The sequence below is a fragment of the Salvelinus fontinalis genome, unplaced genomic scaffold (genome assembly GCF_029448725.1).
Source record: "Salvelinus fontinalis isolate EN_2023a unplaced genomic scaffold, ASM2944872v1 scaffold_0304, whole genome shotgun sequence".
In the NCBI taxonomy this organism is placed as follows: Eukaryota; Metazoa; Chordata; class Actinopteri; order Salmoniformes; family Salmonidae; genus Salvelinus; species Salvelinus fontinalis.
In genome coordinates, this window is record NW_026600513.1 from 33,367 (window position 1) to 49,649 (window position 16,283).

General features: G+C 42.9%; 1 protein-coding gene across 1 annotated transcript; it reads left to right on the forward strand.

Annotated features, from left to right (window-relative positions):
* The first annotated feature begins 5,011 nt into the window (after positions 1–5,011).
* LOC129845437 (L-rhamnose-binding lectin CSL2-like) lies at positions 5,012–10,514 on the forward strand. The gene is made up of 8 exons (XM_055913359.1): positions 5,012–5,187; positions 5,512–5,547; positions 7,986–8,039; positions 8,120–8,255; positions 8,653–8,762; positions 8,892–8,936; positions 10,108–10,246; positions 10,338–10,514. The coding sequence occupies exons 1-8, from the start codon at positions 5,157–5,159 to the stop codon at positions 10,441–10,443; spliced, it is 657 nt and encodes a 218-aa protein (XP_055769334.1). The 5' UTR covers positions 5,012–5,156; the 3' UTR covers positions 10,444–10,514.
* The last annotated feature ends 5,769 nt before the right edge of the window (positions 10,515–16,283 follow it).

The window sequence follows — 16,283 nt, forward strand, 5'->3', positions numbered from 1 at the left end:
TGCACAAAAGCTCTTACAGGGTATCTCATGAATCCTAACTTTATATAAGAAGGGATAGACTCTTAATCAAAGAAGAGTAGCATTGATGAAGAATACTTATTTTCTCCGTCCACCATACAGGTCAATCGACGTGCACCAACAACTCCATCGAGTTCTTCAGTTATATCTTCTGCCTTTATTTCTGACGCCACCCAAGAAATAACCCCCTTCACGAAAATCCATGCAGGAAACATTCCAATTATATCTTTTTGAGTCTTAACACCAGCGACGATTTTAGCATGTACATCTTGATGGGGCAAAAAATAAAATAAACACATTTAAAGAAAGAAAGTGGGATGCATGCCAGCAAAGCCACTACACAAGACAACACTAAACAATACATGAATTGCACTATAATGGTGACAAACAGTGCCCACAAACTGTTAGGGCCTACACAAAGCTGTCCCAACAGCAGAGTCCCAACATCTTACCACTGCTACACCTGGCTTTCACCAGAGCCTTGTCTGGCAGTGAAACAGTTAATTCAGCCTCATTTACTGCCTTTAAAAAAACATAGCTGATATGGCTGACTTGCTAAAACAAACAATAGGTGAAATTAAGAGGTGAAAATAGACCAAATTATTAGGGTGAGGTGGATTGAACGCCGTTTGGGTCTGTGTGTGTCAAAAAAGATACACGCCATGTAAAACTATTTGACGAGTTAAATAAGCTTTTAAATTGACACGTCAAATAACACAATTCTATTATAGAATGTTGTGTGTGCTGAATTTGCACATGCAAGACAAGCGTCACCACTACTATCAGTAGCACTATCAAAGCTGTACAAAAGAAGTTAGTAAACAAGCACACACCGGCAAGGAACAATGTGTTTACAATACCACGTTGGTGAAAATAGACCAAATTACTAGGGTGAGGCACATGGGCTACTAACAGCTTACTACACAACATACACTTAGTATTACTTTCTTAGCTACAGGATAGATATCTCTCTGGCATCCTACAGTACATAATTTATGAAGCAATATAAGACATTTTTGGACTCATGTTGTTGTGATATGCTTGAACAGGAAAGTGGCGCGGCGGTCCTTTGTGGACAAATTTTGTCATCAAAGAGAAAGATGACAGATTTACAATCCCGAGCTGAATGACCATTCAAAATGTATTTTCCCAGTTTGAGCTGTTTATTCCCGACTTCCTAGCTACAATGCTTGCAGTTAGCCACTGTCACCAATTCCTTAGAAACCACTCATTGATGAATTTGCGATCTCCAAATTGTTGTGTAATGTTTATGTCCAATGAGCACCGATACGTTTTATCTATATTTTCTCTTCATTATTTATCTTCATATGACAAGGATTAAAAATGATTTGCCAGTAGACTTTATTCATGATGACTTCTACAGTAGCTAAGATTGTGAAAGTAAGATGTTGACATGATCAGTCCAATCAAAGCTACTGTACAGACTAAACAGTGCCCCCACACATTGGCTACCCGGACTATTTGCATTGTGTCCCATCACCCGCCAACCACTCTTCATCTATGCATAGTCACTTTAATTATACCTACATGTACATATTACCTCAATTAGCACCGACTAACCTACCGGTACCACCGGTATATAGCCTCGCTACTGTTATCTTCACTGTCATTGCAGAAACACCTGCATTTTGGAGTTGGATTATTCCAACGAAAAAAAAGAGACCATGTCTGCATTCCAAACACTTAAAAGAAACACCCTATCACCCAGCCCTCAAATTAAGTGGACAGTTCTGATGACGCATCATGACATCTGACAAGTATACACTTGCAGTGCAAGGGGCGAGAGAGGAAGGAATGATTTTTAAATTGACCACCTCTGCCCGGAAATTCATCAGCCATTCATCCCATGATGATTGTGTTTTCAGCCACCGGTAGTTTGTGGGTGCTTTATATGATTGCATGTCTACTTATTAACTATATAATTATTAATATACACCTACTTTATGATAGCTTAATTAGCTAACTAACATTAGCTACTTCTGGAGGAAAATGTTTTATTTCTACAATTTCCAAACAAAAACCTAATTACTTTTATGAGACGTTTGTGTATTAGTAGCACAATTTCTAACTTATTTACATTTGTTTTTACTTACACTTGTATGTTGACGCCATAATGACGTTGAGGTTAAGTGTAGGCGGACTTTACTTATCAGATGTATAATCATTACAAATTGAATTATGGGGCTTTTCAGGCTCCGAAGTGAACATAATTGTACACTCGCAAACCCCATTAAAAACGAGGGCTGAGGGGCTTACGTTGCAAACTTCTCTTGCTTGGCTAATCATTTGGACCAACGACAAACAAAGCAGCGGGGATTCCCCCAAGGACGGTCTACTTTGATTTTGAACAACAGACCATGTTTGTATGCAGCTTTATTTAACTCAAAATATATTTTTTACATTGTTTCAAACTGAGATGTGACATGGCTTAATGCCAAAATAACATGCAAAACAGGCAAGCCCCCCCCCCCCCCAAAAAAAAATATTTATATATTTTTGTTGCTAAAAATGTGGGTCTCAGAGCCCCACCTGCCCCGAATGACGGGTCGTCACTGCTTAACACACGCTTCTTCTGTTCCGCAGACATAAACAAAAATAAAACCACTTCGTGTGACTCTCACCGACTCCACACTTCCTTCCAACAGATTCCACATTTTCCTGGAGACATTGAACGGATTTCCAAAGTAGCATTCATCCAAAACCCTGACTAGGACCAAAACCAAGTCTAGTGGTGTCCTATTTTCCAACATAGCTTTACTTTTCTTGTTTCCCCCTTTTTCTTCGCCACGGTAACTCACTCATTCTCACTTTCTGTACTATTAGCTTCACTCGACTCACTAGCAGTGTCAAACAAAACCCCAGTTTCCGCCATCTTCTTTCAGTAATTATCGCCGTTCATTGAACCAAATCTTCACTCTGCGCCTCTGTCAGGTTATCAACCCTCTTTTAGGATTTAAATCCAGATTGTGGTTCAAAACCTTGTGGCAAATTAGGTAAATATTACCATACCAATAAACCTTGATTGAATGATTACGGGCCCAGTGATGTAAGCATGGTTTGCACAATTCGCCTTCAGACAAATTTGCGGCTCAATGATGGGAGGCGGCCCGGTTCATTAACAAAGGCAATCATCGCTTACCGGGTTCGCTTGGGACATTAATAAAATTCCCGTCAATCAAAAATCGACCGTCGGCTGAATGTAATTGGGGACGTCTGCCATAGGATATATAATCATTAATACCTGAGCACGCTCCTGTCAGAGACGCAGGAGAAACAAGCCAGCTCAGGGTGAGATGAGCAAACAATACAAACAACTTGAAATAATCAAAGTGTACACGTGTAATTGGTCCAATAAAGAAACAACAAAGGACATAGTCAATGGCGTAAATTATGTTGAAATATATGGAAACTGGTGATTGTACTATTGAAATGAAAAACCAATATAATGCTGTCTTGCGATTCACTCACATATGGTGTAGTCATCTATGTGAACGTAGTAAATGTAAATCAGGAACACTCAGTTTAGAGTGATACAGTATGGTTACATAAGACCGATGGTTACCTAAGACAAAAATGTAAGCATGATGGGTGGGTGTGTACTGCACATTTCTAGCAACCCAAAGGTGATGAGTTTGAAACAACTTTAGCACTTTAGCTAATTAGCAACTTTTCAACTACTTGCTACTTTTTAGCTACTTTGCAACTACTTAGCACGTTAGCAAACACGTCCCTTAACTGCCTAACCTAAAATTTGCTAAAGTAACATTTGGTTACTTAGCAAATTTAAGATAATACGAATTGTAATTTGTAACGGTTCGTACTAAATGGGTGATGGACATTCTCAAATGAATACATAAGTATGAAATGTGACATCATACTAAATGGAGTGTTATGGATTAAAGTATAGAATAATACACTATGCTCTGAGACCAGATTGTGCATGTGTGTAGTGGCATAGAGTAGAACTGCTTATTAAAGAAGTTGCAAACATGGGGGAAATGTTTTGTAGCCTAGGGTCTGGGGAAAATGTGGCTCTTCATATAAATATGTTTAATGCAATTCTGCATAATTTTACATGACTGACTTTGGCAGAATCTTTAATAGTGCACAAATGATCGAAATGACAGGCTACTTTGACACTGACAAACTGAATCGGGGCTCAATAAAAACCACCTCGTCTTGAATCCATCAATATCCTTGGCCTAGGTGTGTGGAGACACATATATTGTAGGCTACAATATGAGGACGAAGTTATAGTCGAGAGTGAGATGGGCTTTTGGCACAACAAAAAAGACATCGGTCTGCTGTAGGCTGCCAAAATATATTTGATCAGCTACCAAATACTGTTTTACAACATCGGGGATGTCCGACATGTTCGTGCCAAAAGCCCATCGCTCTCTTGTTTTACATTGTAAGACAATATTTGGAAACTGACCAAATATATTTTGGTAGCCTACAGCAGACCGATGTCTTTTTCAGCAGGAGCCATTTGCTTTCCAACCTGTCTTTTCCTGTGATTGTATTTGAAATATTGGGAATGGCCTGTTGTCAGGAAGAATTGACAATGAGGCAACTCGAATGAACTTTGATAGATTTAATTATAATTTTCACATTGGAAAAAGTGATTAAAAAAAATGCAATTCTGGGAGAGGTACCGAATCCGGCCAAATAGGTTCCCAATGAAAGTCTCAAACAGGAAGGTGCCTTCCGGCTAAAATTAAGCACTGGTTCATTAGATTTTCTCTAGTGGAGAATTAACTAAAATGTTTACTGAAACTGTATTACGTTACATAATCACAGGTAGATCAACACCTAGAGAAAATAAAACCCGACGATAACCAAAAAAAGCTTCATGCTGTGGTGGTTGCGTAACGGGAGGACAGCACCATCACACAGTACATGTGGTTTGAGCTGGCGTCAGATTTTAGATCTGTGTTGCCGAGTTGACTGCTAATCCGCTGTGCTTTGTGTTCCTGGTTGATGCTTTGCAAACAAGGATCTGTTCTTGAGAAGTATCAATAAATGTTAAAGGTGTATATGTCCAGGTGACCTTCTGTAACATCTTACCTGTTACTACTACAACTGAACCAGCTACTACCACACCTGTACCCAGCATCATGCGCCTTGTAAGACTGATTGCGTTCACCTGTGAGTATACTGACTTGTAACAAAATATGTATTTGACGGAGTTGAAAATATACATTCCAGTATTTTTCAAATGTTTCTGTATCAGTTAGTATTGAAAGTAATTGAAGTCCAATATAAACAGTATGACCCAGGTCTAGAATACATCATCCTGTATTGAGGAGGAGGTGATGTTCCATGTCTGTCTATACTCTGTACCATACAATATACTGTACCCTATTTAAATATTTACTGTATATGCTGTACACTACTCTTCTCCTGTAAATAATTGCGAAGAGACTGACCAAGGTTAGAAAAGCTGAGCTAGCTGTGTGATGTGTGTTTCAGTGCTGGCTGCAGTTTGCTGTACACTACCAGCTGCAGGTACGTTGGTGATTGTGTGTGAGCACATCTTTTTCTAAACTGAATAAAAAATAACCACAACAATTTCAAAGATTTTACTGAGTTACAGTTCATATAAAGAAAGCTGTCAATTGAAATGAATTCATTAGGCCCTAATCAATGTATTTCACTTGACTGGGCAAGGGTGCCACCACAGATGGGCCTGGCTCCCAAGTGGGTGGGCCTAGCACCACCCATTGGGTAGCCAGGCTCAGCCAATTAGTTTTTCCCCACAAGGGCTTTATTACACAGAAATACTCCTCAGCAAATCAAATGTTATTTGTCACAAGCACCGATACAACAGGTATCATAGACCTTACAGTGAAATGCTTACTTACAAGCCCTTAACCAGCCATTTGATTACATGTTCTGGAGTCGTATGGCTTGAGGGTAGAAGCTGTTTGGAATCGTCTTGGACCTAGACTTGGCGCTCTAGTACCATTTGCTGTGCGGTAGCAGAGAGAAGTCTGACTAGGGTGGCCGGAGTCATTGACAATTTTTAGGGCCTTCCTCTGACACTGAATGGTATGGAGGTCCTGGATGGCAGGAAGCTTGGGCCCCAATGATGTACTGGGCCATACACACTACCCTCTGTAGTGCCTTGATCGGAGCAGTTACCGTACCAGGCAGTGATGCAACCCGTTGCAATGCTCTCTGGTTCAACTGTAGAACCTTTTGAGGACCCATGCCAAATTTTCAGTCTGACTGTCTTGGTGTGCTTGGACCATGTTTGTTGGTGATGTGGACGCCAAGGAACTTGACTTTCTCAACCTGCTCCACTACAGCCCCGTCGATGAGGATGGGTGTGTGCTCGGTCCTCCTTTTCCTGTAGTCCACAATCATCTCATTTGTCTTGATGAGGGAGAGGTTGTTGTCCTTGACCCACACGGTCAGGTCACTGACCTCCTCCCTATAGGCCGTCTTGTCGTTGAACAGGCCTACCACTGTTGTCATCAGCAAACTTAATGATGTCGTTGGAGTCATGCCTGGCCATGCAGTCATGAGTAAACGGAGTACAGGAGGCGACTGCACACGCACCCCTGAGGGCCCACGTGTTGACGATCAGTGTGGCGGATGTGTTGTTACCTACCCTTACCACCTGGGTTGGCCTGTCAGGAAGTCCAGGATCCAGTTGCAGAGGGAGGTGTTTGTCCCAGGGTCCTTAGCTTAGTGATTAGCTTTGAGGGAACTATGGTGTTGAACACTGAGCTGTAGTCAATGAATAGCATTCTCACATAGGTGTTCCTTTTGTCCAGGTGGGAAGGGCAGTGTGGAGTGCAATAGAGATTGCATTATCTGTGGATCTGTTGGAGCGGTATGCTAATTGGAGTGGGTCTTGAGTTCTGGGATAATGGTGTTGACGTGAGCCATGGCCAGCCTTTCAATGTACTTCATGGCCTCAGACGTAAGTGCTATGGGTCGGTAGTCATTTAGGCAGGGTACCTTAGTGTTCTTGGGCACTATGGTGGTCTGCTTGAAACATGTTGGTATTACAGACTGACAGGGAGAGGTTGAAAATGTCAGTGAAGACACTTGCCAGTTGGTCAGCGCATGCTTGAGTACTGGTCCTGGTAATCCGTCTGGCCCTGCCTTGTCAATGTGGACCTGTTTAAAGGTCTTACTCACATCGGCTGCGGAGACCGTGATCAGTCATCCGGAACAGGTGATGCTCTCATGCATGTTTCAGTGTTACATATCTCGACGCGAGCATATAAGTAATCTAGCTTGTCTAGTAGGCTTTTCACTGGGCAGTTCTTGGCTGTGCTTCCCTTTGTAGTCTAATAGTTTGCAAGCCCTGCTACAGCTGACGGTCATCGGAGCCGGTGTAGTACGATTTGATCTTAGTTCTGTATTGACGCTTTGCATGTGATGGTTCGTCGGAGGGCATATCCGACAATCCCGCAGGTGAAGAAGCTGGATGTGGAGGTCCTGGGTACTGGTGGTTTGCATTTGTGAGGCCGGTTGGACATATTGCCAAATTCTGTAAAACAGTGTTGGAGGCTGCTTATGGTAGAGAAATGAACATGAAATTATGGGGCAACAGCTCTAGTGGACATTCCTATGGTACTCATGCCAATTGCACACTCCCTCAACTTGAGACATCTGACATTGTGTTGTGACACAGCTGCACTTTTTTTTAGCTTTTAATTGTTCCCAGTATAAGGTGTACCTGTGTAATGAGCATGTTTAATCAGATTCTTTATTTAATCCAGCCACCTGACAGATGCATCATCTTGGCAAAGGAGAGATGCTCACTGAAAGGGATGTTAACTAATTTTTGTTAAACATTTGAGATGTTTTTCTGCATATGTAACACTTCTGGGCTTTTTTATTTTTGCTCATGAAACATGGGACCAACACATTATTTGTTGCGTTTGTTTTTTGTTCAGTTAATGTGATGGTAATTGTTTCTCACTCAGCGACTAGAGTGGTTACCTGTGACTATGGAGAAAACGTCCAGTTCCTGATCTGTGGTAAGAACACACACATTCTATCCTGATGGTCTCTCCATAGTGCTGTCTGTTTCTTTACATTGTGTTTCTTGCCCTGCTAGATTCTGGAGTGATCTTCATTGAGAGAGCTCTGTATGGACGGACTGACGGAACCACCTGCAGAGAAGGACAACCTGCCAATCAGCTGACCAACACACAGTGTTCACAGACAGGCACCCTGGAGGTCCTCTCACAGAGGTACTCAGTCAGTGTTTATTTGATAAAGACAGGCACCCTGGAGGTCCTCTCACAGAGGTACTCAGTCAGTGTTTATTTGATAAAGACAGGCACCCTGGAGGTCCTCTCACAGAGGTACTCAGTCAGTGTTTATTTGATAAAGACAGGCACCCTGGAGGTCCTCTCACAGAGGTACTCAGTCAGTGTTTATTTGATAAAGACAGGCTGGGATTCAGTGAGGCGTGTTGTTGAAAAGCACATTGCAGTATCGTCAATGTGCCTTTTTAAAGCCAATTTTCCTGACGTTCCCGGTAAACGCTGCAGATGTCTGCTGTAAATGTCCAGCGCTGCATGCTTGTTGACACCGCGTTTGATTAAATCCCAGCCATAGCTCATCTTACCTCCTGATATCCCCCAGGTGCAATGGGAAACAGGTGTGTGAAGTGAACACTGAAGTCTTCCGTACTTCTGACCCCTGTTTTGGAATCTACAAATACCTGGAAACCACCTACACCTGCATCCTAGCAAGTCAGTCTGTTTCTATGTATAATAATACTACACCAGGCTAATGTCTGCTATGAAAAGGTATGTCTTTATTTATGTCTGCCCAGCAGTGGCCAGTGTGGTGTGTAACTCTTGTTTGTCCACTCCTTGCAGCACGCAGAATCACGTGTGAAGGCTCTGATGTTTTACTAGAATGTGGTAAGGCTCTGATGTTTTACTAGAATGTGGTAAGGCTCTGATGTTTTACTAGAATGTGGTAAGGCTCTGATGTTTTACTAGAATGTGTGAAGGCTCTGATGTTTTACTAGAATGTGTGAAGGCTCTGATGTTTTACTAGAATGTGGTGAGGCTCTGATGTTTTACTAGAATGTGGTGAGGCTCTGATGTTTTACTAGAATGTGGTAAGGCTCTGATGTTTTACTAGAATGTGCTGAGGCTCTGATGTTTTACTAGAATGTGCTGAGGCTCTGATGTTTTACTAGAATGTGGTAAGGCTCTGATGCCCTACTAGAATTTGGGGAGGCTCTGATGCCCTACTAGAATTTGGGGAGGCTCTGATGCCCTACTAGAATTTGGGGAGGCTCTGATGCCCTACTAGAATTTGGGGAGGCTCTGATGCCCTACTAGAATTTGGGGAGGCTCTGATGCCCTACTAGAATTTGGGGAGGCTCTGATGCCCTACTAGAATTTGGGGAGGCTCTGATGCCCTACTAGAATTTGGGGAGGCTCTGATGCCCTACTAGAATTTGGGGCTCTATTTTTTGTTTATATATATCCCTCATTTTACCAGGTAAGTTGACTGAACACATTCTCATTTACAGCAATGACCTGGGGAATAGGTACAGGGGAGAGAGTATGAATGAGCCAATTGTAAGCTGGGGATGATTAGGTGACCATGATGGAATGAGGGCAAGATTTGGGAATTTAGCCAGGACACCGGGGTTAACAGCCCTACTCTTACGCTGTGTGCCATGGGGCTCTTTAGTGACCAGAGAGTCAGGACACCCGTTTAACGTCCCATCCAAAAGACGGCACCCTACACAGGGCTATGGGTTATTTTTTTTAGACCAGAGGAAAGGGTGCCATCTACTGGCCCTTCAACACCACTTCCAGCAGCATCTGGTCACCCATCAAGGGACTCAACAGGACCAACCCTGCTTAGTTTCAGAAGCAAGCCAGCAGTGGGATGCAGGGTAGTATGCTGCTCTATCAGAATGTGATCTATTAGAATGTGGTAAGCTGGTCAACACTGCTGTACAGTATACTCACATCTCATATGAAATAGTAGAGCAGTATTATACACTGTTTATTACCACCACTTGTACACCAAAGACATCCAATCTTCACCCCCCTTCCTCCTCTCCCTTAGATGAAGGTACGATCCAGATCCACAGTGCTAACTATGGCCGCCGTGACCAGCTAGTGTGTTCCTTTAATCGGCCCGCTAACCAACTAGCCAACACCAACTGTCTCAGCCAATCCACAACTGCCAGTAAGGTGGCAAAGAGGTACTGAAACCGGCAGTGTGTACTGTAGTGTTAAATTCTACCTGTAGAAGTGCATGACTGTAGTGTTAACCTGTACCTGTCGTTGACACAGGTGTAATGGGAAGAGCCAGTGTGACGTCCCGGCGTCCAGTTCTCTGTATGGGGATCCCTGTGTAGGAACCTACAAGTACCTGGATGTGGCTTACACCTGTGGTTAAACGTGAGGCACACACACGAACGCACTCACATGACTGGGAAGTAGAATACTGGGGTTGACCGTTTTTTGTTTTGCAGGAGATCTTCTGAGGAACAAAGACCAACGACTTCTTGGATATCGTCCTCTTCATTGGGTGGATGTCTTTCTTTCCTGTCCTCTCTCCTCTTTTGAAATCTCAATTGAGTGTAAAATCTGTAAATTGCATATTTCCATGTCAATTCAAGATTTGTATATCCCATTCATTGTTTATTTTGTCATAGGCATAATTTGTGTGTAGTAATATGTTTTTAAATGAGGCCCTTTGGATCCTTATCCCTGGTGCTGCAGCAAGGCATGGTCAGGAGGATATATGGTGAAATAAAACAATATCAAAAATAACTATTTCAAATAATGTTATTAATACTTGGTGCATTTTGTGTATAAAAGTATTTCTTCAAAACAATGTTGATTATCTGAACTGCCCTGATTGATCTGAATTAAACTAGGCAGCATAAAGATGAGACTTAATGTTATTTTTTCAATATTCTGAAACATGTCCACTCGCACGCTTTAAGTCTATTTTAATCCACAAATTACACCAAGAAGGATTTGGGAGGTCTTGGAAACATGGACCCTTAAGGATACAAAAAGCACAGTATTCTGCATATAGCTATGCTGCCCATAACAGCAATACCACATAGCATGCAGCAAAGAAGTTAACACTGTAATCAGGACATTAAGTTATGTTTGGGGTAAACACAAGGACGGAGTACCAGTCTTCATATTTTCAAGCTTGGTGGTGGCTGAAGCATATGAGTTTGCTTGTCATTGGCAAGGACTACAGTTTTTGAACAGAAAATAAATGGCATAACGCTAAGAACACGCAAAATCCTAGAGGAAAAGCTGGTTGTCAGCTTTCCAACAGACACTGGAAGAACACTTTCAGCAGCACAATAAACGAGCCCAAATATACACGAGTTATTACCAAGATGACATTGAATATTTGAGTGGCCAAGTTGACTGAAATGGCTGTCTAGCTATGATCAACCAACTTAACAGAGCTTGAAGAATTTAAAAGAATGTGCAAATATCGTACAGTCCAGGTTTGCAACGCTTTTAGAATCCCCTTTGGCAGCGATTACAGCTGTGAGCCTAACATGTATTGACTCGGGTGTGAATACACATGTAAATTAGATTTCTGTAGTTCATTTTCAATACATTTGCAAATAAAATGATTGAACGTGTAGATGGGTAAGATTTGATTTCAGGCTGTCAAGGTGTATGAATGCTTTCTGAAGGAACTGTACACAGACCTGAGTTAATGTATCTGTCCAAACCATTTAACCAGAGATGGTAGTCCACACATACACGTGGACGCAGGACTTCAAGGGCAAAGGTGCACTTGCAAAAGCAGTGGGGTGCTCATATCTACAGTAGGCAAATAAAACATCACACTATAGATAAGAATGTAGCCAAAATGAAATACTCTAATTGACTGCCACACAACTAGGAGGATAGCGCTAACTGTCACTGTTCCATTCACAGATCTTCATCAGACAGACCAGTCTGCTTGAATAGAAAGGTTTCCCTCCACAAACCTGGGCTCTACTTACAAAGCCAAAACACAGGGATGTCGGACGGTAAATTATTCAATGTAAAAAGGCAAACATCACTTGATATATCAACTCATAAAAGGAAATGGTATACCAAGAACATTTAATGCAGTGATAAAATGGCGCTGACAGATAAGGCTGCTGTGCTTCTGGCTCTTAGGAAACTTTGCTGTATTTCTTAGATTAGTAGCCCATAAAATGTGTTATTATATACAGCCAAGACAAACTTTTTGATATCATTGTGGCGGTAACTGACCAGCATTACAACCACGAATATGACTTTCCCGAATCGGATCCTTTGTTCGTACCCCCCAGGGCAATTGAACTGATTCCAGAGGCTGACCCAAAACACCCCCAGCTGAGGAGAGGTACTCGGAGTGGAAGTCTAGTCTGACTCAGGAGGCGGGCTCACCACCCCCGCTTCCGAGTATATTACTCGCTAATGTTCAGTTTCTGGATAATAAAGTTGACGAGCTCAGGGTCGAGGATTTCCTTCCAGAGAGACATCAGGGATTGTAACATCCTCTGTTTCACGGAAACATGGCTCTCTGGGGATATACTGCCTGAGTCCGCACAGTCAGTTGGCTTCTCAGTTCATCTCACAGACAGGAATAAATATCGCTCCGAGAAGAAGGGCAGGGGTGTAACGGCTGTCCTCCTCCTCTTCGGATGAAGAGGAGGAGTAGGGATTGTACCAAAGCGCAGCGTGATATTTTGACATAATGATGTTTATTAAAGTAAAACCGAAAACACTTCAACAAACTACAAAATAACAAACGTAGACAGACCTGAACTATGAGAACTTAGATAAAACACGAAGAACGCACGAACAGGTACAGACTACAACAAACGAACAAACAAACAGTCCCGTGTGGTGCAACATACACAGACACGGAAGACAACCACCCACAAACAAACAGTGTGAACAGCCTACCTTTATATGGTTCTCAATCAGAGGAAAACGTCAAACACCTGTCCCTGATTGAGAACCATATAAGGCTAATTACAAACGACCTAAACATAGAAGCACATAACATAGAATGCCCACCCCAACTCACGTCCTGACCAACTAAACACATACAAAATAACAGAAAACAGGTCAGGAACGTGACAAGGGGTGTATGTTTCACGATTAACTACTGATGGTGTGATTGTGATAACATACAGGAAGTCAAGTCCTTTTGTTAACCCAACCAAGAATAACTCACAATCACATGCCGACCGTATTACCTCCCAAGAGAATTCTCTTCGGTTATAGTCACAGCCATGTATATCCCCCCTCAAGCCGATACCACGACGGCCCTCAAAGAACTTCACTGCACTTGATGCAAACTGGAAACCACATATCCTGAGGCCATATTTATTGTAGCTGGGGATTTTAACAAAGCAAATTTGAGGAAAACGCTACCGAAGTTCCATCAACATATTTACTGCAGTACTCACGCTGCTAAAACACTTCCACTGCTACTCCAACTCCAACCCGCCCTCCCTTCGGAAAATCTGATCTCGACTCAATTTTGCTCCTCCCTTCCTATAGGCAGAAACTCAAACAGGAAGTACACATGCTAGGGACTATTCAATGCTGGTCTGACCAATTGGAATCCACATTCAAGATTGTTTTGATCAAGCAGACTGGGATATGTTCCGGGTAGCCTACGAGAACAACATAGACGAATACACTGATACGGTGACTGAGTTCATCAGGAAGTGTATAGAAGATATTGTACGCACTGTGACTATTCAGAAGTTTACATACACTCAATTAGTATTTGGTAGCATTGCCTTTAAATTGTTGAATTTGGGTTAAACTTTTCGGGTTGCCTTCCAAAAGCTTCCCACAATAAGTTGTGTGAATTTTAGCCCATTCCTCCTGACAGAGCTGGTGTAACTGAGTCAGGTTTGTAGGCCTCTTTGCTTGCACATGCTTATTCAGTTCTGCCCACACATTTTTTATAGGTTTGAGGTCAGGGATTTGTGATGGCCACTCCAATACCTTGACTTTGTTGTCCTTAAGCCATTTTGCCACAACTTTGGAAGTATGCTTGGGGTCATTGTCCATTTGGAAGACCCATTTGCGACCAAGCTTTAACTTCCTGACAGGTCTTGAGATGATGCTTCAATATATCGACAATTTTCCAATATTCATGATGCCATCTATTTTGTGAAGTGCACTAGTCCCTCCTACAGCAAAGCACCCCCACAACATGATGCTGCCACCCCTGTGCTTCACGGTTGGGATAGTGTTCTTCGGCTTGCAAGCATCCCCCTTTCGTCTCCAAAAATAACAATGGTCATTATGGCCAAACAGTTCTATTTTTGTTTCATCAGACCAGAGGACATTTCTCCAAAAAGTACAATCTTGTCCCCATGTGCAGTTGTAAACCGTAGTCTGGCTTTTTTATAGTGGTTTTGGAGCAGTGGCTTCTTCCTTGCTGAGCAGCCTATCAGGTTATCTCGATATAGGATTCATTTTACTGTGGATATAGATACTTTTGTACCTGTTTCCTCCAGCATCTTCAGAAGGTCCTTTGCTGTTGTTCCTGGATTGATTTGCACTTTTCGCACCAAAGTACACTGCTCAAAAAAATAAAGGGAACACTTAAACAACACAATGTAACTCCAAGTCAATCACATTTCTGTGAAATCAAACTGTCCACGTAGGAAGCAACACTGATTGACAATAAATTTCACATGCTGTTGTGCAAATGGAATAGACAAAAGGTGGAAATTATAGGCAATTAGTAAGACACCCCCAAAAAAGGAGTGATTCTGCAGGTGGTGACCACAGACCACTTCTCAGTTCCTATGCTTCCTGGCTGATGTTTTGGTCACTTTTGAATGCTGGCGGTGCTTTCACTCTAGTGGTAGCATGAGACAGAGTCTACAACCCACACAAGTGGCTCAGGTAGTGCAGTTCATCCAGGATGGCACATCAATGCGAGCTGTGGCAAAAAGGTTTGTTGTGTCTGTCAGCGTAGTGTCCAGAGCATGGAGGCGCTACCAGCAGACAGGCCAGTACATCAGGAGACGTGGAGGAGGCCGTAGGAGGGCAACAACCCAGCAGCAGGCCCGCTACCTCCGCCTTTGTGCAAGGAGGTGCACTGCCAGAGCCCTGCAAAATGACCTCCAGCAGGCCACAAATATGCCTTCTTCATGTCAATCTAGCTCTGTAACCAGAAAGTTGAAGGACAACCCAAAGGAAAAATACAATCTGTTTTTCATTTGGATCATTCATTAATTTACATATTATTATTATTTTTTATATAGCCCTTTGTACATCAGCTAATATCTCGAAGTGCTGTACAGAAACCCAGCCTAAAACCCCAAACAGCAAGCAATGCAGGTGTAGAAGCACGGTGGCTAGGAAAAACTCCCTAGAAAGGCCAAAACCTAGGAAGAAACCTAGAGAGCTACCAGGCTATGAGGGGTGGCCAGTCCTCTTCTGGCTGTGCCGGGTGGAGATTATAACAGAACATGGCCAAGATGTTCAAATGTTCATAAATGACCAGCATGGTCAAATAATAATCAGGAGTAAATGTCAGTTGGCTTTTCATAGCCGATCATTAAGAGTATCTCTACTGCTCCTGCGGTCTCTAGAAAGTTGAAAACAGCAGGTCTGGGACAGGTAGCTCGTCCGGTGGACAGGTCAGGGTTCCATAGCCGCAGGTAGAATAGTTAAAACTGGAACAGCAGCAAGGCCTGGTGGACTGGGGACAGCAAGGAGTCATCATGCCCGGTAGTCCTGACGCATGGTCCTAGGGCTCAGGTCCTCCGAGAGAGAGAAAGAAAGAGAGAAGGAGAAAATTAGAGAGAGCATACTTAAATTCACACAGGACACCGGATAAGACAGGAGAAGTACTCCAGATATAACCAACTGACCCTAGCCCCCCGACACATAAACTACTGCAGCATAAATACTGGAGGCTGAGACGGGAGGGGTCAGGAGAAACTGTGGCCCCATCCGATGATACCCCCGGACAGGGCCAAACAGGAAGGATATAACCCCACCCACTTTGCCAAAGCATAGCCCCCGCACCACTAGAGGGATATCTTCAACCACCAACTTACAATCCTGAGACAAGGCCGAGTATTGCCCACAAAGATCTCCACCACAGCACAAACCAAGGGGGGGCGCCAACCCAGACAGGAAGATCACGTCAGTAACTCAACCCACTCAAGTGACGCACGCCTCCTAGGGACGGCATGAAAGAGCACCAGTAAGCCAGTGACTCAGCCCCTGTAGCAGGGT